The sequence below is a fragment of the Scyliorhinus canicula genome, chromosome 1 (assembly GCF_902713615.1).
Source record: "Scyliorhinus canicula chromosome 1, sScyCan1.1, whole genome shotgun sequence".
NCBI lineage: Eukaryota > Metazoa > Chordata > Chondrichthyes > Carcharhiniformes > Scyliorhinidae > Scyliorhinus > Scyliorhinus canicula.
In genome coordinates, this window is record NC_052146.1 from 18,822,510 (window position 1) to 18,850,465 (window position 27,956).

At 50.6% G+C, this 27,956-nt stretch overlaps 1 protein-coding gene across 3 annotated transcripts in view; it reads right to left on the bottom strand.

Moving 5' to 3' along the window:
- myo1ha (myosin IHa) overlaps positions 1-27,956 on the bottom strand; it is a 216,831-nt gene that overhangs the window by 25,431 nt on the left and 163,444 nt on the right. For all 3 annotated transcript variants that reach the window (XM_038815345.1, XM_038815462.1, XM_038815402.1), the window contains 11 exons: positions 27,812-27,892; positions 25,172-25,277; positions 24,688-24,805; positions 21,991-22,104; positions 19,024-19,100; positions 18,281-18,349; positions 17,034-17,118; positions 11,605-11,767; positions 9,383-9,466; positions 2,213-2,306; positions 2,053-2,108 (listed from right to left, as the gene is read on the bottom strand). In XM_038815345.1, the coding sequence (XP_038671273.1) occupies positions 2,053-2,108; positions 2,213-2,306; positions 9,383-9,466; positions 11,605-11,767; positions 17,034-17,118; positions 18,281-18,349; positions 19,024-19,100; positions 21,991-22,104; positions 24,688-24,805; positions 25,172-25,277; positions 27,812-27,892 (1,047 nt within the window). The remainder of the gene's footprint in view (positions 1-2,052; positions 2,109-2,212; positions 2,307-9,382; positions 9,467-11,604; positions 11,768-17,033; positions 17,119-18,280; positions 18,350-19,023; positions 19,101-21,990; positions 22,105-24,687; positions 24,806-25,171; positions 25,278-27,811; positions 27,893-27,956) is intronic.

Sequence of the window (27,956 nt, forward strand, 5' to 3'; positions counted from 1 at the left end):
TCGCGTCTCCTGAAGGCCTCCTTGTAGAATGCTGACCCGGAGATCAGAGGCTGAATGTCCTTGACTGCTGAAGTGTTCCCCAACTGGAAGGGAACAGTCCTGCCTGTTGATAGTCGCACGATGCCCGTTTATTCGTTGTCGCAGTGTCTGCATGGTCTCGCCAATGTACCACGCTTCGGGACATCCTTTCCTGCAGCGTATGAGGTAGACTACATTGGTCGAGTCGCACGAGTATGCGCCGCGTACCTGGTGGGTGGTGTTTCCACGTGTAATGGTGGTGTCCATGTCGATGATCTGGCATGTCTTGCAGAGATTACCCTGGCAGGGTTTTGTGGTGTTGTGGTTGCTGTTCTGAAGGCTGGGTAATTTGCTGCAAACAATGGTTTGTTTGAGGTTGCGCGGTTGTTTGAAGGCCAGTAGTGGGGGTGTGGGGATGACCTTGGCAAGATGTCCATCCTCGCTGATGATGTGTTGGAGGCTGCGAAGAAGATGTCGTAGTTTCTCCGCCCCAGGAAAGTACTGGACGGCGAAGGGTACTCTGTCAGTGGTGTCCCGTGTTTGTCTTCTGAGGAGGTCGGTGCGGTTTTTTGCTGTGGCGCGGTGGAACTGTCGATCAATGAGTCGAGCGCCATATCCCGTTCGTACGAGGGCATCTTTCAGCATCTGTAGGTGTCTGTTGCGCTCCTCCTTGTCTGAGCAGATCCTGTGTATACGGAGGGCTTGTCCATAGGGGATGGCTTCTTTAATGTGTTTCGGGTGAAAGCTGGAGAAGTGGAGCATCGTGAGATTATCTGTGGGCTTGCGGTAAAGCGAGGTGCTGAGGTGACCGTCCCCTCAGCGCCGTAGGCTAACCACTGCGCCACCGTGTTGCCCCTATCTTCTGGAGTCTTACTGTTCCTTCCCAAGGCTAGGTGAAGAACTCTTTCCAATATTAGCAAGACTTTCTGGAGATGAGAGGGGAACTTCAAGAAAAAGAGAGACATACAATATGGCCTGAATATCTAGACAGTGATAATGGTTTAATCCTAGCTGTAAATTTGATGGATGATGTGCCATCCCAGTAGGAATGGAAGGTACTGATAATTGAGTCACCAGCAGAGTGTTCTGAAACCAGTTATGAGGGATTCTCCTCCCTGAAAGATAATATTCAGCCTCTGCCTAGTACCACACTGGGCACTGCTGAAATCTGGAAGCTCACGGTGGGTAAAGCTTATCAGCTCTTAAACCCTGGGAGCTCAGGATACACAGCACCACATGCCCTTTAGCTGAGTGCCCACTAGGCAGTGCCACCATGGGAAAGCACCATGGGAAAGTGGTTAGCACTGTTGCTTCACAGCGCCAGGGACCCGGGTTTTATTCCCGGCTTGGGTCACTGTGTGGAGTCTGCACGTTCCCCCCATATCTGTGAGGGTTTCCCCGGGTGCTCCAGTTTCCTCCCACAAGTCCCGAAAGACGTGCTGTTAGGTGAATTGGACATCCTGAATTCTCCCTCCGTGTACCCGAACAGGCGCCGGAATGTGGCGACTAGGAGATTTTCACAGTAATGAAAATTATTATTATTTAAAAATGGGCATCTTGTTGCTTTGCACCAAAGAGAGATAAATCAGCCGGTTGAGATATGGTGAATTCCTCACATTAGCACTTCAGGCAAATACAGATACAATTTAAACTTTTAGAAAGCCCAGCTAAATGTACTTCAAAAAAGGTTGCACTGCAGTAGGAGTCACAGGGACAATTTCCACTAAACTGATTGGCAAAGAAATGTGTTTGGATGCCACATTGGTTTTCCACTTTCTGTTGTAGGTAACACAGGCCGCTATTGATCTGGGGGTGAAATTGGTTTTCCACTCAATACCAAGGGTTTCTTCCCCAGTGAGGTAGGTTAAGATTATTCTGAATGGCAGCAACGTCTCTCATATACCCCCTCACCCCCAGCCTCTCCACGATCAAAATGAAGACAACGTCCCCAACTGGAACCCAACATAGAGTCCCTGCCCCTTTCACTGTCCACCTATCAGACAAGGCCTGATTGAGTTGAATTTGGAATTTTACCCGGAGTCTTTCATGACGTATCAGCTGAAGAACCTTCGGGTTGATATCCTGTTCACCTGGGGATGGAGAACATGTCATATTGAGAAGGATCTGTGCTGTAGGAAAAGAGCCCTCACAATTTGTCCCTTTGTGCCTCGGAGGGAACTGGGTATATACTTACGAAGTCTGCTGTCACTAAAGGGTTTGGTTACACTTTGCAGATATCCATCTTTCTTTCCTTTGAACAGTGCGCTGGCCACGACCTTTTGTTGCATCTGTGTAAAAGGCATATTAAATGAGAGAAAGAAAGATTTAAAAGTTATTTCTCCCCTGTTGATTTTCTCTTGGTTCTTCCCGGAAGGCGGTGGCACACGGAGTTTAGCTCCAAGGGTATCTCTGCTCCCTCACCCACATAGCCGTTCTCTTCAACTTACTGGGGCAGTGGTGGGTGACCTGAGGTCTGGGAGCAACATGCGGCCCCTCAGGGATCTGGGTTTAGCCTGTGAGAGAGTTTGTTGACTTGGCCACATTCTGCTGTTATCCATCCGTGTAGAGTTTTCCCACCAGTATGACTGAAGGGATTCGCTCGCAAAGCAAGCGGAAATGAAGTGAGGTACATGCTGATCGCTCACAACATTGACTGTGAGGGCCATGCGCTCCCTCTGCGTCCATTCAAAGTGTATATATTTATTGTTGATGACAATTTTGTTAATATATAAATGATTTAGAATTTTCAATAACTCATTCTGAAATATTTGGCATTTATTAAATGTATCCAATTTTACTCAGGTGTCACAGTTAGTGAACAAGCCGAATTTCAATCTTGCGGCCCACTGAGGTGAAGGGGGCCACTCATGTAGCCCACTCACTAGCCTAGGTTGCCCGTCACTGATTTAGAGAATGCCAGTGATCTGTCCGACTGTGGGGGGCATCTGATCCAAGCCCAACCCTTGCTCTCACCCACATTTTGCAGATAACACGGATCTCTTGGCTGTGGCTAAGCATGGCTGAGATGCTGCCCTCACAGTCGAATAGCCTGTCATCACACTATCTTTAACCATGGCTGAAAACAAGCCACTCGGGGTGTCAGCAGGGAGGACAAAAATATGGGGCAGAACGTTGTTCACCTTTGATCATCAGAAATGACAGATTGGATTAAATGTCACTCAGGAAAATCAGACGACAAACGAACTGACAGCTTTTGCCTGTTGCCAACGGCAGACGTTCAGCTTTTGGACTTTCAGGTAAATTTCAGAACTAGTCAATAATCTGACAAACATCAATAAACCCAAAGACGGGTTTTCCGGTGGCGGCTATGAGGGAGTAAGTCGCACATTTGGTGGGTCTCGCTCCGCTCGGACTTTTGGACCTTTTCCCCCGACTTTTATGTGCTTTTGAGCGCTGGATCCGAAGGCATTGGCACTCAGGCACTGATTCCATACAGAGGTGTATGGAAGTAAGAAGTAGAAAGAATCGTATACAGTTGAAGAAGTGGGCAAACAAGGGCAGTGTGGAGGCTGCTGCTGTGGACAATATGGCCGATGTCCGGACCCCGGTGCCGACAGCCCAGCCAACAATGGAGCATCTGTTGAAGGTCATCCAAGAGGGCTTCACCACGCTGAAACGGGACAGTTTAGACCCGATTCAGAAATCAATTGAGCGCCTGGAGCACAGGCTGGATGCCCAGGGTCGGAGGGTCCAGAAGCTGGAGAAGGTGTTGGAAGAGCAGGAAGATAACCAAACGGTGGTGGAGGTGGAGATGGGGAGGCTGAAGGACCAACAAAAAAGGCTTCTGGAGAAGGTAGAGGACCTGGAAAATAGGTCCCGTGGGCAGAATTTGAGCCCCTCTCCCGGAGGGGGCTGAGGGAGAGGATGCCGCCGCGTATGTGGCAGACATGTTCCAGAAGCTGTTGGGGGTTGATGTCTTCCCTCGTCCGTTGGAGGTGGACAGGTTCCACAAGTTCCTGGACAAGGAGCGGGTGGTACAGTGGGCCAAGCGCACACGGAGCTGCAATTGGAACAATAGTGTCCTGCCCGTCTACCAGGACCTGAGCGTGGAGGTGGCCAGAAAGAGGGCAGGCTACAGGCAAGTCAAAGAGATTTTGTTTAAGAAGCAGGTGAAGTTTGGGCTGCTATATCCGGCGCGTCTTTGCTCACGCACAAGGGACTGCACCATTATTTTGAGGAGCCCGAGGACACGATGGACTTTGCCAAGCGAGAAGGGCTGGTGCCGAACTGAGGCATTTTGAACTTAAGTTAAAAAGTTATTGAGTGATATTTGTGTGTTTTTCGTGTTTCTTTTCCTCTTCTGTATTCGAGTTTTTGTTGGAGAAGAGGGGAGATGTGGGGCTGTATTCTCTGCACCGCCACGCCACATTTCTGCCCCGACCCGCCGGCGGGATTCTCCATTACACCGGCTGGTCAATGGGGTTTCCCATTGTGGGGCAGCTCCACGCTGTCGGGAAACCGCCGGGCACCGGCATAACGGAGAATCACCCCGGCGGGATTCTCCATTACACTGGCTGGCCAATGGGGTTTCCCATTGTGGGGCAGCTCCACACTGTCGGGAAACCCCCGGGCACCGGCATAATGGAGAATCACCCCGGCGGAGAATCCCGGCCCAAGTTATTTGGTCCTGTGGGCTTTTTATGTTCTGATGGGGGTGGTTGGAAGTGCCTATTACTTACTTTGTATTACTTGAATTGCACTATCGTCGGAGTTTTCTTTGTTCCTTGATTTTTTTTTCCAGAGCAATTGCTCAAGGATGGCTGGTTCAGGGAAGTGGTGTCGATGGGTGGGGGAGATGGGACAGAGGGAACAATAGGTGGGAGACTTGTTGGCGCCGGAGTCGAGAGCCAACAGGCTGGCTGGGTGAGCTGGTCTACGGAAGCCAGGTGGGGGGGGGTGCATATAGCTAGTTTATGGCAGGGGTTATGTTACAGAGTGTCATTGCTCGGCAGGTAAAGGTGGGGTAGTTGATCTGCTGACGAGGGAGGGACTTGGGTTTAATAACATTGAAGAGGTTGGAGTTGGGGGCTGCCAAGAGGCGGGCCAAGGGAGGCGCGACACAGGGGCTGGGGTTGGGCCCAAGAAAGGAGATGGCTGATCGGCGAAGGGGGGAGCACGGTGCCCCCCAACCAGGCTGATCACCTGGAATGTTAGAGGGTTAAACGGGCCGGTAAAGAGGACACGTGTGTTCGCGCATCTGAGGGCGCTGAACATCGACGTAATTATGCTACAGGAGACTCATCTGAAAGTAGCTGACCAGGTCAGATTGAGGAAGGGGTGGATTAGCCAGGTCTTCCACTCGGGGCTGAATACTAAAACCAGAGGGGTTGCGATTTTGATTAACAAATGGGTGCAATTTGAGGTGGGTACCACAAATTCGGATGAGGGAGGTAGATTTGTCATGGTGAGTGGCAAGCTCGAGGGGGTGAGGGTAGTTTTGGGCAATGCATATGCCCCAAATTGGGATGATGTGGATTTTATAAAGAGACTGCTGGGGAAGATACCTGGATTCGCACAAGCTGATTATGGAGGTGATTTTAACACAGTCCTTGACCCCGGCCTGGACCGGTCGTGTTCAAAAGAGGGTAGGGTGCAGGCAATGGCAAAAGAACTGAGGGGGTTCATGGAGCAAATGGGTGGGGGGGGGTTGACCCATCGAGGGTTAGTCGGCTGACGGTGAAGGAGTTTTCGTTCTATTCGCATGTTCATAAGGTGTATTCCCAAATTGATTTTTTCATCATGAGCAGCGATTTGCTGGCGGGGGTGACGGACATAGAATATTCGGCGATCACTATTTCGGATCATGCTCCACATTGGGTTGATCTGTAAGGAAAGCTTTCAGCGCCCACAATGGAGGTTAGAGGTTGGACTGTTGGCGGGCGAGATGGTGTGTGAGAGGGTGAGGAAATGTATGCAAAACTACCTGCAGGGTCAATGACAAAGGGGAAATCTCAGCAGCGGTGCTCTGGGAGGCGCTGAAGGTCGTGGTGAGAGGGGAGCTGATTTTGATATGGGCCCATAGGGACAGGACGGACAGGGCAGAAAAGGACCGACTGGTAAAGGAGATCTTACAGATAGACAGGAGGTATGCGGAAACCCCGGGGCAGAGCTATTAAGGGAACGACGAAGGCTACAGACTGAGTTTGGGGTGTTGTCCACAGGTAAGGCTGTGGAACAGCTTAGGAAGGTGAGGGGGGGGGGGGGGGGGGGGATTTATGAGCATGGGGAGAAAGCCAGTAGAATGCTGGCACAGCAACTGAGGAAGAGGGAGGCAGCCAGGGAAATAGGGAAGGTAGTCGACGGGGAGGGAAACTTGGTAGGGGATCTGGCAGGGCTGAACAAGGTGTTCAGGGACTTATACAGAAAGCTTTATACCTCGGAACCCCCCACGGGGCCGGAGGGGATGAGGCGCTTTCTGGATGGACTGACCTTCCCAAAAGTGGGTAGGGGGTTGGTAGACGGGCTGGGGGTCCCGATTAGGGCAGAAGAAATATTGGAGGGCTTGAGGGCCATGCGATCGGAAAAAGCCCCGGGGCCAGATGGGTATCCGGTGGAGTTCTATAAAAAGTTCTCTGAGATAGTGGGGCCGGTGCTGGTCAGGGTTTTTAATGAGGCAAGAGACAGAGGGGTTTTACCCCCGACGATGTCACAGGCCACCTGATACTGAAACGGGACAAAGACCCGGAGGGATGTAGGTCCTATAGGCCGATCTCTCTGCTCAATGTAGATGCTAAAGTACTGGCCAAGCTCTTGGCGGCTAGGATTGAGGACTGTGTGCCGGACATTATTATGGAAGACCAAACCGGGTTTGTCAAGGGCAGGCAGCTGGTGGCCAATCTAAGAAGGCTGCTAAATGTGATCACGATGCCCCCGGAGAGTAGGGAGGTAGAGGTAATCGTGGCAATGGATGCCAAAAGGGCTTTTGACCGGGTTGAGTGGGACTATTTATGGGAGGTGTTGGGACGATTTGGGTTCGGGGAGGGCTTTATTGACTTGGTTAGGCTGCTGTACCAGGCTCCGGAGGCTAGTGTAAGGACGAATAGGATACGTCTGACTATTTTAGATTGCACCGAGGGACAAGGCCTCTCCCCACTGCTGTTAGCGCTAGCAATAGAGCCGCCGGCAATTGCTCTGAGCTTCAAGAGGCTGGAAGGGGCTGGTTCGGTGTTGAGGGGGGGGGGGGGGGGGGGGGGTTGGAACACAAAGTCTCGCTCTACGCCGATGACCTGCTCTTATACGTCACGGATCCAGTGGCTGAGGATGGATGGAATCATGGGAATCCTGAGGGAATTCGGCCGGTTCTCGGGGTATAAACGGAACAAGACAAAGAGTGAGATGTTTGTAGTCCAGGCGAGGGGCCAGGAGGGTCGGCTGAGGGGGCTGCTGTTTAGGTTAGTAGGAAATAGTTTCAGGTACTTAGGGATACAGGTGGTTCGGGACTGGGGTCGGTTGCACAATTTGAACTTATCTCGGTTGGTGGAGCAAATGAGGGTCGAGTTCCGGAGGTGGGGTGTGCTCCCACTGTCACTAGCGGGGGGGGGGCGTGAAAATGACGATCCTCCCAAGGTTCCTGTTTGTATTCCAGTGTCTCCCATGTTCATTCCGCGGTCCTTTTTTAAGAGGGTCAATAAAATTATTATGGGATTTGTGTGGATGGGAAAGTCCCTGTGGGTGAAGAAGGTGATGCTCGAGAGGAACCGAGGGGAAGGGGGGCTGGTGCTGCCAAACTTCAGTAATTACTACTGGGCGGCCAACATAGCTATGATAAGGAAGTGGATAGTGGGTACGGGGTCGGTTTGGGGGCGGATGGAGGCCGCTTCGTGCACCAGTTTGGCAGCCCTGGTTACGCCGCCCCTACCGCTCCCGCCGGCACGGTACTCCACCAGCCCTATAGTGATGGTGGCTTTGCGGATCTGGGGCCAATGGAGGAGGCACATGGGGTAAGTGAGAGCTTCGGTTTGGTCCCCAATTTGCGACAATCACCTGTTTGCCCCGGGGAATATGGACGGTGGGTTCTGAATATGGCGGAGGGCTGGGAATGAGAGGATGGGGGATCTGTTCTTAGAAGGGAGCTTCCCGAGCATGAGGGCGCTAGAGGAGAAATTTGGGCTGGCGAGAGGGAATGATTTCAGGTACTTGCAGGTGCGGGACTTTCTACGCAGATTCCATCCTTCCCGCGCCTGCCACTCAGGGGGATCCAGGACAGGGTAGTGCCCAGTGGTTGGGTGGGGGAGGGGAGGGTCTCAGATATATATAAAGAACTTATGGGAGCAGAGGAGATGCGACCGAGGAGCTGAAGCTTAAGTGGGAAGAGGAGCTCGGAGGTGAGATAGAAGAGGGCTGATGGGCGGAGGCGTTGAGCAGGGTAAACGCGCCTGCAACATGCGCCAGGCTCAGCCTGATCCAATTCAAGGTCGTCCAACGGGCCCACATGACAGTGGCCTGGATGAGTAAATTCTTTGGATTGGAGGACAGGTGCGCCAGATGTGTGGGAGGACCAGCGAACCATGTCCACATGTTTTAGGCACGTCCAAAACTCAGGGGGTACTGGCAGGGATTCGCGGATGTTATGTCCCGGGTACTGAAAACAAGGGTGGCGATGAGTTCAGAGGTGGCAATTTCTGGGGTTTAGGAGGACCCGGGAGTCCAGGAGGGGAGAGAGGCCGACGTTCTGGCCTTTGCTTCCCTGTTAGCCCGGCGACGAATAGTGCTGGCATGGAGGGACTCAAAGCCCCCGAAGTCGGAGGCCTGGTTATCGGACATGGCGAACTTTCTTGGTCTGGAGAAAATTAAGTTTGCTCTGCGAGGGTCACTGATGGGTTCCCCCGGAGTAGGGTAACGTAGATTAGGGGGTTATTTTGGCGGGTCCTTGTGGGATGGGAGCCGGTTTTTGCACTATGTTTATTGTTCATTGCACACTGTTTTGTACTGTTGCTGTTTACTATGCCAAAAATGCCTCAGTAAAATTGTTTATTAAAAAAAATAAACCCAAAGACGGCACGGAATAGATTTAATAAAGCTTAAACTATGTGTAACCAGATCACTGATACGTCACAGTTATTGAGCTCCTTAGTCAATAAGACCAACCATAGTGCCTGGGGGATAAGGGCTGAAGAAAGATGGGTTCAGCAAAGCTGCCACATTATTGTGAACACTTTACCTTTCAAAAGGAATTGGATATTTAACAATTGCTGAGCTACGGGGAAAGATTGAGGGTTAGGGACCAGTGGATAACTCTTTCAAACAGCTAGCATAGGCACAATGGACCGAATGGCCTTGAGCTCAGCTACACGGTTCTATGATTGCACCTCATCATGAGTAGGTGTGTAAAAGGAGCGATTACCTGGAGCTTGCGTTGGGCAGAGATTCCCTTGCAGTATTTTCGAATCAAAGTCCGAGTGTGCAGTTTCCTCAACAGCTCTGAGGTCTGTCAGAAAAGAACATTTAATTCATTAAACGTTAGCTTTCTTGTGTCGACGGCAACGATGTGTTGTTATTTTTCACTTTCACTGTTTCTGTGTTAAGTCTCGCCAGGCAGGATGGCTACAACCATCTTGTGGGCATCCTCGGTGAAGTTCTTCAAGCGACCACTTGGAGGCAAATCTCAGCAGGTTGACTAAAACTCTCCCTCCGAATTAACCCCTTTCCCTGCAGCAGAACAGCTGATTAGAGAAGTCAGTGGGGTTGCCAACACGGTCTCCTCTAATATTTGTATTGAGTGCAGATGCAAGTTCTTAAAGTGCGTGTAGAATCCGGGTCACTGTCCGTGTGGAGTTTGCACATTCTCCCCGTGTCTGCGTGGGTCTCACCCCCACAACCCAAAGGTGTAGGTGGATTGGCTACGCTAAATTGCCCCTTGATTGGAAAAAAAGAATTGGGTACTCTAAATTTATTTTTTAAAAGTGCGTGTGGAATCCACACAGAGTGATCACATGGAAGGAAGGATAGGATGTGAAAAAAAGGTTAATTGGTACGTACATTAACTACTCCACTTCCCGCAGAGTTTGCTGCCCCGACCTACACTCACTGGGGTTTTTATACTCTGTGGGCTCCCCTCATTAAAGGGGAAGTCCGTCCCATTATTGATGCAGTTCATACTCTGTAGAGGTCACGAGGAACCGGACGGTCCGCACCCTGTGACCTCTGCGGGGGTTGGAACAGTGCGCAGCTCCGTTGAACTTTCCTTGGCCATGCATGTGTGGTAATTTAAAGGGGCTGACTCGTGCATGGCCTGCTTTCGTGTTGCTTCATAGCCAGGCTTCTTGCACAGTTTAGATGGAACATGGATCGCCAACCTTCCAGAAGATTAAACTCAGGGGCACTGGCGAGAGAAAATCCTCAAGGGGCAGGAAAGAAAGATTGTGTGTTGTATCCGTTTTCTTTGAACAGGTTGTTTAGCGGGTCATGAGCAAATTGGAGATGGGGGAGGGGTGGATGATGGGGGAAGGTCATTTGAGACTGAGTGTGGAGGTTGAAGGTGGGAGGATGGAATTCTTCAGCAATACGTCCAAATAGAGTTCGACAACACGAGGGGGGCGATTCTCTGAGCCCCGCGTCGGGCTGGAGAATCGCCGCAAATGCGCCACGCCGCCCCGACACCGGCGCACGATTCTCCGAGGTGCTGAGAATCGGCGGCATTCGCGCGGCGGCGTTTGGCACGGCACCGGCCGTGGGCCGCTGGAATTGGCGGGCCCATCGAATCACCAGCCCGGATGGGCCGAGCGGCCGCTCTGATACGGCAGAGTCCCGCCGGCGCCGTTCACCCCTGGTTGCTGTCGGCGGGAACTCTGCACGAACGGTCGGGGGGCGGCCTGTGGGGGGCGGGGGAAGGGGGCTCCTTCACCTGGGGGGGGCTTCCGATAGTGTCTGGCCCGCGATCGGGGCCCACCCTCCCGGGGCCCACCCTCCCCGGGCCTACTTCCTGGCGTGGCCGGCCCCTGAACACCGGCCCCATGTTGGTCGGCGCAAAAGAAGTCCCCCGTGCATGCGCAGGTTGGCGCGGCCCAACTGCGTATGCGCGGGTTGGCGCGGTGCCCATTTGGTGTCGCGTAAGGAGGCTGCAGCAGCGTGAACTGCTCCAGCGCCGTGCTGGCCTCCTGTGGGGTTCGCGCCGTTGTGAAACGCGACGGCGTTCACGACGGCGCAAACCCTTGGGCCCAATACTGGAGAATCGCCCCCTAGCACTCGGAATTGTAAAGAATTTACTCAAGCCCTGCCACCCAGTACAGTCTGCTGCTCAGCACAAGTCAGTAGTTCCATCAGAAGAGGGGAGAGCTGTGGATAGTAATGGAATAAGCTGCAACTTTCTTTCCAGCACATGGTTGACCAGGAATCTCTCCCACTCTTATCGCCTGCCATTGACGTCTTTTGGAAGGTTGATACTCAACCTGTTTGGCTGCATTATGAACTCACCTTCCTTGACTATTGAGTCCTGGGTGGGACTTGAACCCAGAGGCAGGGTCACCACCCTGGCGACACAAGACATCGACTTTCCAACACCTTCGCTAAGTGAACACTAATGTTGCTACGAAATGAAAGAAAGCATCCATATCAGCCTCTCCTTACCGTTTCCAGAAAGGCAGGCGGCTTGAGCCAAGTTTTTTTATCCAGAACATTCTGCGGCAGGTTTTTCCTGAGTTTCAGCAGGTAGCTTGACCGAGCGAAGGCCAGGAAATCTTTATTTTCTGGACAAGTCGGCTGATTTCTGAGCATGAAGCCTTTTATAAATCTGAGGAGAATAAGGATACAAGAATTAAGAGGAGCAATCCACAAAGGGGCAGTGTTCTTTAAAGGGGCAGTGTTCTTTAAAGGGGCAGTGTTCTTTAAAGGGGCAACATTCATTAAAAGGACAGTGTTCTTTAAAGGGACAGCATTCTTTAAAGGGACTGTGTGGTGATCCACCATGTAATTGTGTGTGTGCCTGTATTAGGGGATGTACAGCAGTACCTGTATTACAGGTTCGTCGGTAGCCCCTGCCGGCTAGCTCCGCACACAGGGAGCCGTATAAATATGTATGAGTTCTCCTGAGCAGCCATTCTACCAGCTGCAGTCGGAGGATAAACATCTAACTGTAATAAAGCCTCTCTTGTACCCATTCGTGTCTTTAGTACAATTGATAGCGCATCAATTTATTACAGTTAGATTTTCCGCATCATGGACATCAAGATCAAACCAGATCGCTTGCAGCTGGATCCGCAATTGCCAAACGCCAGAAAGGACTTTAATCACTGGCTGGCTTGCTTCGAGGCCTATATCAACTCAGCGACTCCCGAGCTGATGGAAACTCAGAAAATCCAGGTTCTCTACTCAAGGTTGAGCTCCAGCGTGTTACCGCTGATACAGGACACGTCGAATTACGCAGGCGCCATGGAACTTCTTAAAGAAAACTACATCCAGAAGACGAACACTCTGTTTGCAAGGCATGTACTCGCCACTCGCGTACAACTACCTGGTGAGTCGATTGAAGACTTCTGACGGGCCCTTATCCCTCTAGTACGGGACTGTGACTGTCAGGCCGTCACGGCCACGGAACATTCCAATCACCTCATGCGTGATGCATTCGTGACGGGGATTGCATCGGACCCCATCCGTCAACGACTGCTGGAAGGGGCCGCGCTCGACCTAACGGAGATGAAAGCTTTAGCGTTCTCCATGACGGTCGCTTCTCGTCCACGTGCAGCCAGTGGGTGCCGCCATCTTGCGCCGCCCCCACAACTTGCGCACCATGGCGCCGCCATCTTGCCCCGTGCCCGCAACGTGCGCTGCATGGGTGCCGCCATCTTCTCCCCCACAGGTCCTTCGGAAGCCGCCATTTTGTCCACTCCTCGGGACTGGACTGCTGGACCCGGGTCGCTGCCGCTCCTCATCGGACTCCTCGGACGATCGCCTGCTGCTTGCCTCCATGACACTGGACCAGTCCCGTCCTCACAACCTGGCTACCGCTTCGACGATGGTGCTCATCAACGGCCACGCGACCTCCTGCCTACTAGACTCTGGGAGAACCGACAGCTTCATCCACCCAGACACGGTAAGGCCTGCTCCCTCGCGGTCCATCCTGCCAACCAGCGGATCTCCCTGGCCTCTGGATCCCACTCTGTCCCGATCCGGGGTTTCTGTCTGGTCAACCTCCATGCAAGGCGTTAAATTCAGAGGTTTCCGCCTGTACGTTCTCCCCAGTCTCTGTGCTACACTATTACTGGGCCTGGATTTTCAATGTAACGTCCAGAGTCTCACCCTCAAATTCGGCGGGCCCCTACACCCACTCACCGTTTGCAGCCTCACGACCTTCAAGGTTGACCCCCCCTCCCTCTTTGACAATCTGACTGCAGATTGCAAGCCCGTCGCCACCAGGAGCAGACGGTACAGCATCCAGGACAAGGCCTTCATCAGGTCCGAAGTTCAGCGGCTGCTTCGGGAGGGTATTATCGAGGCCAGCAACAGCCTCTGGAGAGCCCAAGTGGTGGTGGTTAAAACTGTGGAGAACACAGGATGGTCGTGGAGTATAGCCAGACCATCAATCGGTACATGCAGCTCGATGCGTACCCCCTCCCTCGCATATCTGATATGGTCAATCAGATTGTACAGTACCGGGTCTTCTCGACGATTGACCTTAAATCAGCCTACCACCAGCTCCCCATCCGCAAATCGGACCATCCATACACTGCCTTCGAGGCGGACGGTCGCTTCTATCAATTTCTTAGGGTTCCCTTCGGCGTCACTAACGGGGTCTCGGTATTCCAAAGAGAAATGGATCGAATGGTTGACCGGTACAGACTGCGGGCCACGTTTCCGTACTTAGATAACGTCACCATCTGCGGCCATGACCAGCAGGACCACGACGCCAACCTTGCCAAATTTCTCCACATCGCATCTCTCCTCAACCTCACTTACAACAAGGAGAAGTGCGTGTTCCGCACAGACCGCTTAGCCATCCTCGGCTACGTAGTCCAAAACGGACTGCTTGGGCCCGATCCTGACCGCATGCGCCCCCTCATGGAGCTCCCCCTTCCCCACTGCCCCAAGGCCCTCAAACGCTGCCTGGGGTTCTTCTCCTACTACGCCCAGTGGGTCCCACAATACGCGGACAAGGCCCGCCCACTGATACAGTCCACTCGATTTCCCGTCACGGCCGAGGCAAAACAGGCCTTTGCCCGTATTAGAGCAGACATAGCCAAGGCCGGGATGCACGCAGTACACGAGACACTGCCCATTCAAATAGAGAGCGACGTTTCAGATGTCGCCCTTGCCGCCACTCTAAACCAGGCAGGCAGACCCGTGGCATTCTTTTCCCGCACCCTCCATTCCTCCGAAATTCGACATTCGTCCGTTGAAAAGGAGGCCCAGGCTATCGTTGAAGCTGTGCGGCACTGGAGGCATTACCTGGCCGGCAGGAGATTCACTCTCCTCACTGACCAGCGATCGGTAGCCTTCATGTTCAACAACACGCAGCGGGGCAAGATCAAAATTGATAAAATCTTGAGGTGGAGAATCGAGCTCTCAACCTATAATTACGAGATTTTGCATCGCCCCGCCAGGCTCAACGAGCCCCCAGACGCCCTCTCCCAAGGTACATGTGCCAGCGCACAAGTGAGCCAGCTCCGTGCCTTGCACGACAGCCTTTGCCACCCGCGGGTCACTCGGTTGTACCACCTCATCAAAGCCCACAATCTGCCCTACTCCGTCGAGGAAGTACGGACAGTCACCAGAGACTGCCAGGTCTGTGCGGAGTGCAAGCCGCACTTCTACCGGCCAGACTGCGCGCGCCTGGTGAAAGCGTCCCGCCCCTTTGAATGCCTCAGTGTGCAGTGAGAGGAATGCCTCCTCTCCGCCGACCGCAACACATATATCCTTAGTGTGGTCGGTGAATTCTCTAGGTTCCCCTTCGCCATCCGATGCCCGGATATGACGTCTGCTACCATCATCAAGGCCCCTGATTCCATATTCGCTCTGTTCGGTTTCCCCGACTACATCCACAGTGACAGGGGATCCTCATTCATGAACGATGAGCTGCATCAGTTCCTGCTCAGCAGGGGTATCGCCTCCAGCAGGACGACCAGCTACAACCACCAGGGAAACGGGCAGGTAGAGAGGGAGAACGGGACGGTATGGAGGGCCGTCCAACTGGCCCTACGGTCCAGGAACCTCCCAGCCTCTCGCTGGCAGGAGGTCCTCCCGGATGCATTGCACCCCATCCGGTCTCTACTGTGCACTGACACGAATAACACACCCCATGAACATGTTTTTACCTTCCCTAGGAAGTCCACATCCGGGGTATCGCTCCCAACTTGGCTTGCAGCTCCAGGACCGGTCCTACTGCGTTGGTATGTCCGACTCCACAAGGCGGACCCTCTGGTGGACAGGGTACGCCTGCTCCACGCAAGCCCCCAGTATGCCTACGTGGAGTTCCCCGACGGCCGCCAGGATACGGTCTTGCTCAGGGACCTGGCTCCCTCGGGTGCCAATCCCACTCCCACACACCTCCCCGCCCACGCGCCACCCGCGCTCCCAACACCAGCCCCACCAGGTCCATCCCTCCTTCCCCTGCCCACGCTAGAGGACGAGGAAGATTTCGGCACGCTCCCGGAATCATCCAGCTACTGGCCAGCACCAACACCGCCAGCACCAACATCGCCAGCACCAACACCGCCAGCACCAACACCGCCAGCACCGGCGCCGTTGATGCCGCCACCGCCTGTACAGACATCGCCACCACCGTTACGTCGCTCCCAGCGAACCGTCAGACCACCGGACAGACTTAACCTCTGACGGGCACCGGGTCACAACATTGACACATAATATTTTTCCTCCCCTCTGTAAATAATTCCACAATTTTGTTTATAGTTCCACGCCACCCCCACCGGACTCATTTTTAACAGGGGGTGAATGTGATGATCCACCATGTAATTGTGTGTGTGCCTGTATTAGGGGATGTACAGCAGTACCTGTATTACAGGTTCGTCGGTAGCCCCTGCCGGCTAGCTCCGCCCACAAGGAGCCGTATAAATATGTATGAGATCTCCTGAGCAGCCATTCTACCAGCTGCAGTCGGAGGATAAACATCTAACTGTAATAAAGCCTCTCTTGTACCCATTTGTGTCTTTAGTACAATTGATAGCGCATCACAGTGTTCTTTTAAGGGGCAGTGCTCTTTAAAGGGACACATTCCTCAAAGGGGCAGTGATTTTTAAAAGGGCAGTGTTCTTTAAAGGGGCAGTGTTCTTTAAAGGGGCAGTGTTCTTTAAAGGGGCAGTGTTCTTAAAAGGGACAGTGTTCTTTAAAGGGGCAGTGTTCTTTAAAGGGGCAGTGTTCTTTGAAGGGACAGTACATTTTAATCCTTTTCCTCCCTCCCTTTTCTGTTCAAAGCCAGTGGGCTGAATTTTCCTGACCTGCCCGCTGGCGGGATCTTCCGTTCCCACTGATGGCGACAGCCCCCTTCCCCCTTGGCAAGTTTCCCGGCAGCAAGGGTGGAAAACAACGCAAAACACCCTTGACACCAGTGGGACCAGAAGACCCTGCCGGTGGCCAATGATGGGCCTCCTCCGCTGCTGGAAAACACGCTCTGGGGAAGGGCATAAAATTCCATCCAAAAAACTCTGCTGACTGATTGTCATTAATGAGGTGAAATGTCCTTAATGAGGTGAGGGACCAGATATATATTCGCTGATGTACCTTTCAGGATCGCATCTTAAACTGCAATTCATCATTACTCACCACAACACAGGTGATATATGATCCCATGAATCTGCAGCCAGAACAGTATAAAAGTCCTATAGCTCTGACGTGTTCTACATAACCTCACAGTTACCATTGTATGTACTCTGATGTAGTCTTAACTTCAGATATAGGGCCCACAAATTATTGTTCCACCAATCCTTGCTGTATCTTTGGAACGTTTGCATTAAAACGAAGAATGTAACGTTCACGACACATGGCTTCGATTGGTCATGCTTCCTTCCGTTGATTAAAAACGATATAAAGAGTATGAGACCACGTACTTTTTGATGACTTTCACAGCCCAGGCTCTCTTCCCTGCGTCCTGCCTTGCCTGAATTCCTCTCCAGCAGGTTTCGATCTTGATTGCTGCATTAAATGGGAAGTGTAGAATCAGGGTAGCTCTACGGTGGGGGGATCAATCGTAAAAAAACTATAGATTTTTGCCGAGGGTTGCCAACTTTCCTGGAGGTGTCATCACATGACGTCCTGCTTCTAGCCGCCCTGCCCTGCACTCCCACCAATGGGTCACCCAACAGGCCTACACTCGTGGGCCAATCGAAAATTCGATCAGCCCTTCATTAGCTTATTGGATTATTCTGGACTGTCACTCAGTTACTTTCCCTCATGCCTGTTATTTTTACAACTAGTAAATATAAGTCTTCAAAGAAAATTTTTTAAAACACAATATTTTTTATTTCTAGATTTGTGTCCTGGGATTGCTCACAGAACTGCTGTGGAGGTTAATCATTAATTCCTCAAGTAATCCTAGAGGCTTGAAAACCATAAAGCTTTACCTGCTTTCATTGTGTGTGGTCAAAAGCAAAAGGATGCAAATCCATTTGGCCCATCCTCTTGTGTAGGCCCGAACCAGCTGAGGAGCATTTTCACTTCCTTCTTTCACTCGTCCCAATTCCGCGCCATGTCCTTTCCTTTTTGTTTAATGCATTCAATGAATCCTCATCAAATCTGCTCAATGATCCCTCAGATATCACAACTGGAGAATGGAAGACTTTCCATTTTCGCGCCAAACTCCGCCCCTGCAGCCTTCCCAATGCCGTACCCAACCCCTGGTTTTCCCAATTACAATACGGACAAATGAACAAGGACTAGGGGTTGGCCATTCGGCCCATTGTGTCATCTCCGCCATTTAATAAAGATCATGATTGATCTGACAGACATGGGGGCAGGGGTCTTAGATCGCTCCCTGCGTCACATAAGAATGGATGGTGTGCACATTAACAAGTTTCAGGACAGCTAGAAAATACAAAGACTGGTTGAGACATCACGGGGGTCATTTCAACCTAACCCGCCAATTGGAAAGTTCTGCGGATCTGATGTAATGTCACCTATACACCCTACCCAATATCACCATTTGTAGATTTGAATGGTGAGCGAAGTCAGACATTGTTTGAAACTAACTTTGCACCCAATTTGCCAATGGGCGAGAGGTTACAATGTCCGTTAGGCTGTGAGGGAGATACAAAGGTGAGTGAAAGAGCTCCAACACTGCCATGTCCCTTCCACTTACCTGCTTTCTTCTGTTTCTGAAACTCCCCCCTTTGGACTTTGCCCCTGTATTTGGCCTGGAGTTTTGCAACTGGAAAGAGAGGAAAGCTGGTTGGTAATGGACTACATTCAGGACCAGCCAGCGGTTAATAATCCAACTAAGATCTTGTCTGTGGAGCAGAGGGAAGTTAAGGTGAGATTTTCCGGCCATTCACCCGGCGGGATTTTCTGTTTCCGTTGACAGTGCGCTCCCGCCACGGGTTTCCCGGTGATGAGGGGTGCATACAACAGGAAACCCGTTGACAACAGCGGGACCAAAAGATCCCCTGTCAGCCAATGGCGGGGTGCTTCCTGCTGCTGCGTAATGTGGGCAGGTTGCTCAGTAAATCCCAACCTATGGCCGGATTCTCCGACATGACTCGGTGTTACTCTGCTGAAGGAATGAAGTCTCCCTCTCGGTTCTTGGTCATATGTCTCTTACATCATCATTATGGGTGGTGCTATTTACACAGTCCCACACGTTAACCCTCACAATGACCCTAATACCACACCCATCTTTCTCCCACACCATCCCATTGGATCAGAGTGGATAAATCATCTTTGACCATCACATTCTGGGTCTTGGTCGCTTGCTGTGTTTTATAATGCTCCTGCGAAGCTCCCCGGAAGGTTTCATTATGTTAAAGCGCTACATAAATATATTGTTGTTGTCCCTACTTTTTTTTAAACGATAGAAAGTCAGAGAGAGAAGGTCTACAAGCTCACCTAAGGCGTTCTTGCTGGCTTGATACGCGTCCTCAGTAGCGAACAGCGTCTTTGGAAAACGGATAAATATTTTTGTTCTGAGAAACAAAATGAAACAAATGATCTGCAACATCTTTCACAAAAAGCTTCAACTTTCCAGTACCAGTGGACGATTCCTATTATTCCCAAATAATAGGTTGGGGGACAGTTTAGACCTCGGTAGCAGGGGAGGGTTACCAAAACACATGAAAACCAAAGAGATTTTCTCTGACAGTATTCTAATTGACGATGGATTTGTTCATGAAAGACTGACTTGCAGACTGTTCTTTTTGTTGTGTTGTGTGTGATGACAATTGTAATGCTGTACACAGAACCTCTAGTTGTTCAACTAGAAAGATGATTTATTAACAAACACGTGGAAAGATAACCAACAAACTATAATACAGACAATGGCTACTAAATGAATTCAGTAAATTCTCCTGGAGCTACTCTAAGTGCGACTATCCTCTTGTACATCTTACTACCATCTGCCGGGTGACACATCATGTGATAGATCTCTATCATCACCTGCTGTTTGGAGGTCGCATTGCTAACTATACACACAACTATGTAAAGGCATATCACCACACTTTTCTACAGGAAAGAGAAGGTTGAGGGTGATAACCTAGACCGAGGTCCTTACTGAAAGGATTTGATGGGGTAGACTAAAACTAAGGGTCATAAATATAGGACAGCCACTATTAAATCCAATAGGGAATTCTGGAGAACCGTCTTTCCCCAGACTGTGGTGAGAATGTGGATATCTACAAGGAGGAGTTGAGGCAAATTGCCTAGGTGCATGAGACTAACGGGACCGAAGAACCAGTTAATAGGGTCAGATGAAGATAGGTGTGGGAGGAGGCTCGCGTCGAGTATGGACCAGTTGGGCCGAACGGCCTGAATGTGTGTGGTACACTCTATGTAATTCTATGTATGCATACAATTCGGGATGTGAGCTGTGATGGTCATTGCGCTGCTCATGAGAAGCTGCTGAGACCCTCTGCCTGGCTAGAAGATCAAATTCACTTGCCAGATGTTCTATGGTCAACAAAGTGGCCGAGCTCGATGGGAGGATCTATTTGGTGGTTTCAAGAATATATACTTGGAGATCTCTGGGCTGGAAGTTTCCACAGCGTTAACTTGGCCCCGCCGCTGGGATCAAGAGCAGGACCTAATTCCGCACTGGTGGCTGGTGGGATCCCGAGTGGGATTTTACTGGCGGCACCCAGTTAAGAGGCCACCATCCATGGGAAGGCGGTGGCATAGTGGTATTGTCACTGGACTAGTAATCCAGAGACCCAGGGTAATGTTCTGGGGACCTGGGTTCGAATCCCACCACGGCAGATGATAGAATTCAAATTCAATTTTGAAAACAAATCTGAAATTAAGGGCACGATTTACTGGCCACGCCACTCCCAAAATGCAGCTTGCCACGGCACAGTGTGGCCGGTAAAATCCGGGAGACGCCGCAAAGCGGGATCACTTTTTAGCAAATCTACATATTAAAGTGAAGCAGCTCGTCTCACTTTAATATGCAGATTGCGGAATTACCCGAGGTGTGGGATCAATCTCCTTCAGCTTGGAGACCTCGGGTGAGCACAGTTCAGTACTGGTCTCCACAAACGGGGACCAGTCAGAACGGCACTCGTGTGGGCCTTTGATTCCCTGGGAATCCCAAGTGCATGCCCTTTTGGCAAGGTAGTACCCTGGCACTGCTGGTGCCACCTGGGTACCCTGGCAGTGCCACCTGGTTGCCAACCTGTCTTTTCCAAGATGCCCAGGTCACACTGCCAGCTGGTAGGGGCACTGCCAGGGTGCCTGGTTGGCACTGCCAACTACATGCTGGCATTTTTTTGCGTGCATCTGGTTGTCTGGGGGTGCCCTATGCATGTGTTGGGAGGGTGAGGGAGGGGCTGTGGACTCTCCCATAGTGCGCTGGGGCTTGGGAGGGGTCGGGGATCGCTTTGGGGGCCTTGGAGATCGGGACGCCATATAAAAATGGCACCCCAGCCTCGCGCTACGCTGAGGAGATTCAGCGAGTGGAGCTCTTGAGAGTACAAAATGGGGCGATATGCAGCCTCGGCCGTGCATACCTCATTGAGGCCCCTTATTAAAAACAAGTTGCATTTTACAGCCTCATGTTTCTCGGCACTGTGAGCACCGGGAAACACGTAGCTAATCGTGCTCGCTAGGGGGCTTTGATCCCTCGCGCCATAAAAGACTAATGATGACCATAAAACCCACCTGATTCACTAACGTCCTTTGGGGAAGGAAATCTGCCGTCCTTACCTGATCTGGCCTACACGTGACTCCAGACCCACAGCAATGTTGTTTATTCTTAAACGCCCTCTGAAATAGCCGAGCAGGATACTCAGCTTAAGGGCAATTACGGAAGGGCAATAAATGCTGACACCCATATCCCACAAAACAATTTTTAAAAACTCACTGTCCAATTGAGGACAGTGGCCCCCCTCCCAGGCCACTGAGAGAGTGATGGTCTCACAAGGTCAGGTAGGGGCTGCAATGTTTCGGAAGAGCTTCAGTGTGGAAAATGGGAGGCCAGACAAGGCGAGGATCAGAACAATCGCGTCCAAATACATCCATTTATATTTGACCCAAGATTTCTGGCGCCCGACAAGAATGACACAGAAATGTCGGCCATTTGATAAAGGGTCCCAAAGCTGCTCCAGTACGACCCAAGGTCTGGTGCTACAGAGGACAATCTAATCTTGTGTGCCTGACCCACATTCAGGGGCAGGCTTTACAATACATGAATAACGATAAGAAAAATGAGCAGGAATAGGCCATTCGGCCTCTCGAACCTGCACCCCCTGTGCAATAAAACCATGGCTGATCATACGCTGCATGTCATTTTCCCTGATTCTTTCAGTAACCAAAAAAGAATGATTTTTTTTTTTACATTTGTCTGGTGACATTTTCTTTAAGTACCTTCCCATTTTGTATTCCTCGTGTTTGTAACCAATATGTTTCACTAGTCGTTCAACCCCTTCTGAAGCAGATCCATGCCAGTTTGGCCAGGTTTCGGGGCACAATAATTTATACCTACAGGAAAAGAGCACTGAAATGTGAATGTGTAACTCCAACCCAAATATGTACAGTGTAGGGGGGCGGGGAGCATTTTTTTCTGCATGGGTAGAATTGTCCCATACTTTTTCAGAGTGTCAGGTTCTGACTGAAAACCAGCTTGTCTCACTACAGCTTCATAGCTGAGTTTTTGGATCAGATTTTCTGGCACTCTGACAAAAAGAGTGACCTTGGTTTTTGCCATCAGTCTGGCGGGGGGGGCCTAATAGAGCCGGCAAACCCGGCTCCATCTTTAAAGGGCTCCCCAATCAGCGCAGGAAGTAAATTCCCCCCAACCCCCTCCACCCCGCCACAGACACGGAGGACCCCCCTTCGCAAACATTGGGCCACCCCGCGCCACAGCACAAGCAACAGAGCTCTCCACCCCCCGGCCAAAACTGTTCCACCACCACAGTCTCGGGCGCACTCTCCCCCCTCACAGCATTCCACAATATCGAATACCCATGGAGCACTCCAGAGGGCCCATCTCGGCACTGCCCCGGCACAGGTTGGCACTTCCAGTGTGGCAGTGTGAACCTGTGCCAGGGGCATTACCAACCTGTGCCAGGTGGCTATGCCAGGGCACTGCCTGGGCATGTCCCACTCACCCCCCCCCCCCCCCCCCCCCCCCCCACCCCACCTCAGGGACTATACTTAATTTGTCGCCCCAGTGGGATCCTCTCAACTGTTTTCCGGCCTATTGTAAAGCTCACTGATACAACGTATTAATATTAAGTGAGGGGGGAGGGGGGGTCATGTGGCGGGGGGCATGTTAACATTAAAATGCATTTAAATGTATTACAGTGAGGTTCTTGCCTTTGTGGGTGGGAATCTTGTTCCAACATCGATGAGGGATGTGGAAAATCAGGAAATGCGAACTCACTGGAAAGAATTTTCCGACTCTCGCAATATTTTGTGCCCACGTCGCTGTTCTCACTGATAGCTAATGCGGCTGCAGATTCACCCCCACTTGCATTCCCCCCTCTCCCTTCTTAAGTCTTTGAACATCTGGTTATCAATTTGAACCATCAGGGAGACAGAGGAATTGTCAGTTGCTTTGTCACTCTCTGAAACGTTCCTCACGGGATAATGTAACTCAGTGGCTGCTTGGAGCCACTTCTGACCTATTCTCCCTTCACCTGGTGCCCCCAACAGATGTTCTATTCCATGTGCCTGTTTGGTTAATGGGCTATCCAGCTGTGCCATGTTGCCAGATGTGCCATTCAACACAATTTCATCTCCCTTTTTGATCTGAGAAAGCCGTGGGAGGACAATTAGGAAGCGGAATTAAATCCATTAGGGAAGTGAAAGGGATGTGTGGCTACACAGAGAGTATCAGTCCTTAACTCCAATTTATAGCTACATATCCAGAAACTACCCTCAGTGGCATTATAAAACCAGTAACCCATTCTGTGGAGATCTGTGGGCATTGACCCTGTGAGCTATTGGACCATTCCAGCTTTCAGCAAGATATTTCTTTTTTTTTTAAATTTAGATTACCCAATTATTTTTTCCAAATAAGGGGCAATTTAGCGTGGCCAATCCACCTACTCTGCACATTTTTGGGTTGTGGGGGCGAAACCCACGCAAACACGGGGAGAATGTGCAAACTCCACACGGACAGTGACCCAGAGCCGGGATCGAACCTGGGACCTCAGCGCCGTGAGGCGGTTGTGCTAACCACTAGGCCACCATGCTGCCCAACAGCAAGATATTTCTTGGGTATTTCCCCAATGCCTATGTTAATTGAGCAGTTTTGGGCCTGGATCATCCAGTATATAGTTCAGCTCCAGTCTGGTTCTTGGGTCAATCGGAGTTTTTTCAGCCTGGGTGGAAATTGGGGTACTCGCTTTGGTTTCAGATCCCTGGTTAGATAAAATGGGGGAGGGATCTGCAAGGTTTCCCACTCCTGCTGTAATAAGCTGGGAAATGTGTGTGCAGGCACCGAATCAGGACAGGCACAGGCCCAGGTTGGGCAATCTGCTGACAATCCACAGTTTAGAGGAAGTACAGCCAATCGGGTAAATTACTGGAGGGTGGCAGTCCACCATGGTGTCAAAACCCAGCAGGAATTAGTACCATCTCATTGGTCGGAAATGTCCGTGTTTGCTCCAATTGCCTGGCCTGATACTGGAAGGTCAAGCTTCTGGGTCTTCAGGTGGGAACACAGGAACAGGAGTAGGACATTCGGCCCATCAAACCTGCTCTGCCAGTCAATCCGATCATGGCCAATCATCTACCTTAAGGCCGCTTTTCCACACCACCTCCATATCCCTTGATGTCATTTGCCTCCAGAAATCTATCAAATTCTCTCTTGAACATGCTCAATGATTGAACTTCCACAGCCCTTGGGGGATGGAGAATTCCAAAGATTCACCATCCTCCGACTGAAGAAATTCCTCTTTGTCTCAGTCTTAAACGGCCTTCCCCTTGTTCTGAGGCTGCGTCACCTGATCCTAGACTCACCAGCCAGTGTAAACACCCTACCTCCAACTACCCTGTCACGCCCTGCCAGGTTTCACTGAGTATTCAACACCGTATCCATCTGGTGCATTCCGTTACCTTTTTAAGAACGCATCGTACTTCCTGCGGTAAGCAAAACCCGCTCGTCTCACGCGGAGGTGTTCCATGAGGCCCAAATACTTCACCTGATGTCTTACTAGCATGTCATCGAACCTGCCTGCAGAGTGAGAGGGGGAGACAGGGGAAAGTGACAGGAGTAGAATAAATTCAGTTTGTCTGTACCACCATGCCTGTGCTTGCAATTAAAATGTATTCCTGTACTGCGGGTCAGTTTGGGGATACGTTATAGATTGTAGACATTTACAGCACAGAAGGAAGCCATCGTGTCCACACAGATCTGACTGTCCAAATCCCATATGCCAGCGCTTGTCCCATAGCCCTCGAGGTATTCGCACTGGGAAATGGAAAGCGCGCCGGTTTCTGACAGCTAAGGTAGGATCAAGCACTCCCAGCTCAGGCACAACACAGTCGCGATACAACATTCAACAATATTCAAGATGGCGGCGCAAAGTCTGAGGCTCACCTGGCTGCTTGGCATCATTTGGTTTGATACACCTAACATACGAAGGCACCTTTGACATCAGGATGTCAATCAGACCCATCAAGCTGCATTTGAACTGCGTGGCCACCTGTCACGGGAGAAACCATCGTAAGAATGAGCAGCACACCAGAGGGAGAACATATAACATTTTAAACACAAATGTTTCAAATCCCAGTAAAGATCGGTAATATTGGTCGCAGGAAACCCGGAGTTCCTTCTAACGTATACAAGACCAGTTCAGACAAGCTTTACTTCATTTCTGAGTTTCACTATTTTTTTTCCCCAGGTCTAAAGTAAAATTTTTCTTTGCAATAACTTGCATGGAAATAAACCACCCGCGGTTATTGCTTTTGATTAAAACTCTGCGGTTCCTTCCAGAGTTACAATGAGGGGTATTATCTCCCAGAAGTAATTATGCTGCAACAAGCCCTTAATCTGAAGATCAACATCAGTCGAGATTTCTGTTGGCAATCGGCCTGCATTATTTTACAAGAATTCAAAATGACTCCAATTCTCTGGAGTGGGTCGATGGGAGCAGAATGTGATGAGCCACAGTCGACAGAAGGTCTTGCCTCGGGTAGGATAGCAGTGGAGGCACAATTAAACTCAGGGTGGCTGTGGGGAAATTCAACCAGGATTGCGTGACTCCGTTGGTAGCACCCTTGCCTTTAGGTCAGAGGGTGTGGACTCAAACCCCACTCCAGAAACACAGCACACAATCCAGGCTGATGCTCCAGTACAGCACTACGAGATGGGATGTTAAACTCAGGCCCTGCCTTGTCCTCTTCAATTGGCATAAAATATCCCATAATGTTACACATAGAAGCATACACAGAAAATAGGATCAGGAGGAGGCCATTCAGCCCTTCGAGCCTGCTCCGCCATTCATTATGATCATGGCTGGTCATCAAGTTCAATACACTGATCTCATCTTCCCCCCATATCCTTTGATCCCTTAAGAGTTTAAGAGCTATATCCAATTCCTTGAAATTACGTAACGCATTGGCCTCAACTATTTTCTGCGGTAGCGAATTCCACAGATTCACCACTCTCTGGGTGAAGAGATTTCTCCTCACCTCAGTCCTAAAAGGTTTACCCCTTATCCTCAAACTATGACCCCTAGTTCTGGATTGCCCCAACATTCTTTCTGAATCTACCCTGTCTAATCCTGTTAGAATTTGATAGGCTTCTATGAGATCTCCTCTCACTCTTCTAAACTCCAATGAATATAATCCTAACTGACTTAGTCTCTCCTCATATGACAGTCCCGCCATCCCAGGAATCGCCTGGTAAACCTTCGCTGCACTCCCTCCATAGCAAGAACATCCGTACCAGCCTCCCCGAACAGGTGCTGGAATGTGGCGACTAGGGGCTTTTCACAGTAACTTCATTTGAAGCCTACTCGTGACAATAAGCGATTTTCATTTAATTTTCATTTCATCCTTCCTCAGATAAGGAAGAAAGGTGGGGATGGTCTCCTTGGGATCCAATCCAGCATCCAACATCACTAAAGCAGACCATAAGACATAGGAGCAGAATCAGGCCATTCGGCCCATCGAGTCTGCTCCGCTATTCATTGAGATCATGACTGATCTGATGTGATAATCCTCAGCTCCTCTTTCCCGCCTTATCCCCATAATCCTTGATTCCCTCCCTGATTAAAATTCTGTATACCTCATCTTTGAACATACTTTTTTTTTTAAAATTTAGATTAGCCAATTATTTTTTCCAATTAAGGGACAATTTAGCGTGGCCAATCCACCTACTCTGTACATTTTTGGGTTGTGGGGGCGAAACCCACGCAGACACGGGGAGAACATGCAAACTCCACACGGACAGTGACCCAGAGCCGGGATCGAACCTGGGACCTCAGCGCCGTGAGGCGGTTGTGCTAACCACTAGGCCACCGTGCTGCCCCGTCTTTGAACATACTTAACAGCCCAGCTTCTACAGCCCTCTGCGGTACAGAATTCCACAGATTCACTCCCTCTGAGAGAAGAAATTCCTCCTCCCCTCTATCTTAAATTGGTGACCGTTACTCTGAGATTTTGCCCTGTGGTCCCAGACTCTCCTACAAGGGGAAACAGCATCTACCCAGCAAGCCCCCTGAGAATCCTATACATCTCAATGAGATTGTGTCTCATTCTTCTAAACTCCAGTGAGTACAGGCCCAACCTACTCAACCTCTCCTCATTAGAAAATCCTTCAAACCCAGTATCAACCTAGTGAACCTTCTCTGGACTGCCTTCAATGCCTGTATATCTTTCCTTAGATAAGATTCTCTCATTGTTGTTTGTGAGTTCAAGCCCCACTCCAGGACTCTTTGGCCATGGAAGGAGCAATCATAATGCATTTCAATAGGCTGAGAAACAGCCTGCCAATCATTCCAACACTTTCCCACAAGGGGTGGGGAGGGGCAGGGGAAGTGTGTCAAAAAATGGCCCTCGGATGAGGAATTGCACCCTCACGACAGGAGCACAGGAAAACTGGTTCAAAATAAAATGACCAGGAATAATCTATTGACAAGTCATCGGTGAGTTGGCCTTTATGTGGCATAAACCACAAGAATGTATTTATCGCCAATTATTGTTCAGATAAAGCCTCTGCAAAATTAATACTCACCGTCTCAGGTCTTTTCTTGGTATCTAATTCAGGTTTGCTGAAACAATCTTTAACTATGAAGTTTGTAGAGCCGCACATTACCTGCACAGAGAGAGGTACCAGTAACATATTTACAGTTTGATACAGTGCCAAAGTTATACAGATG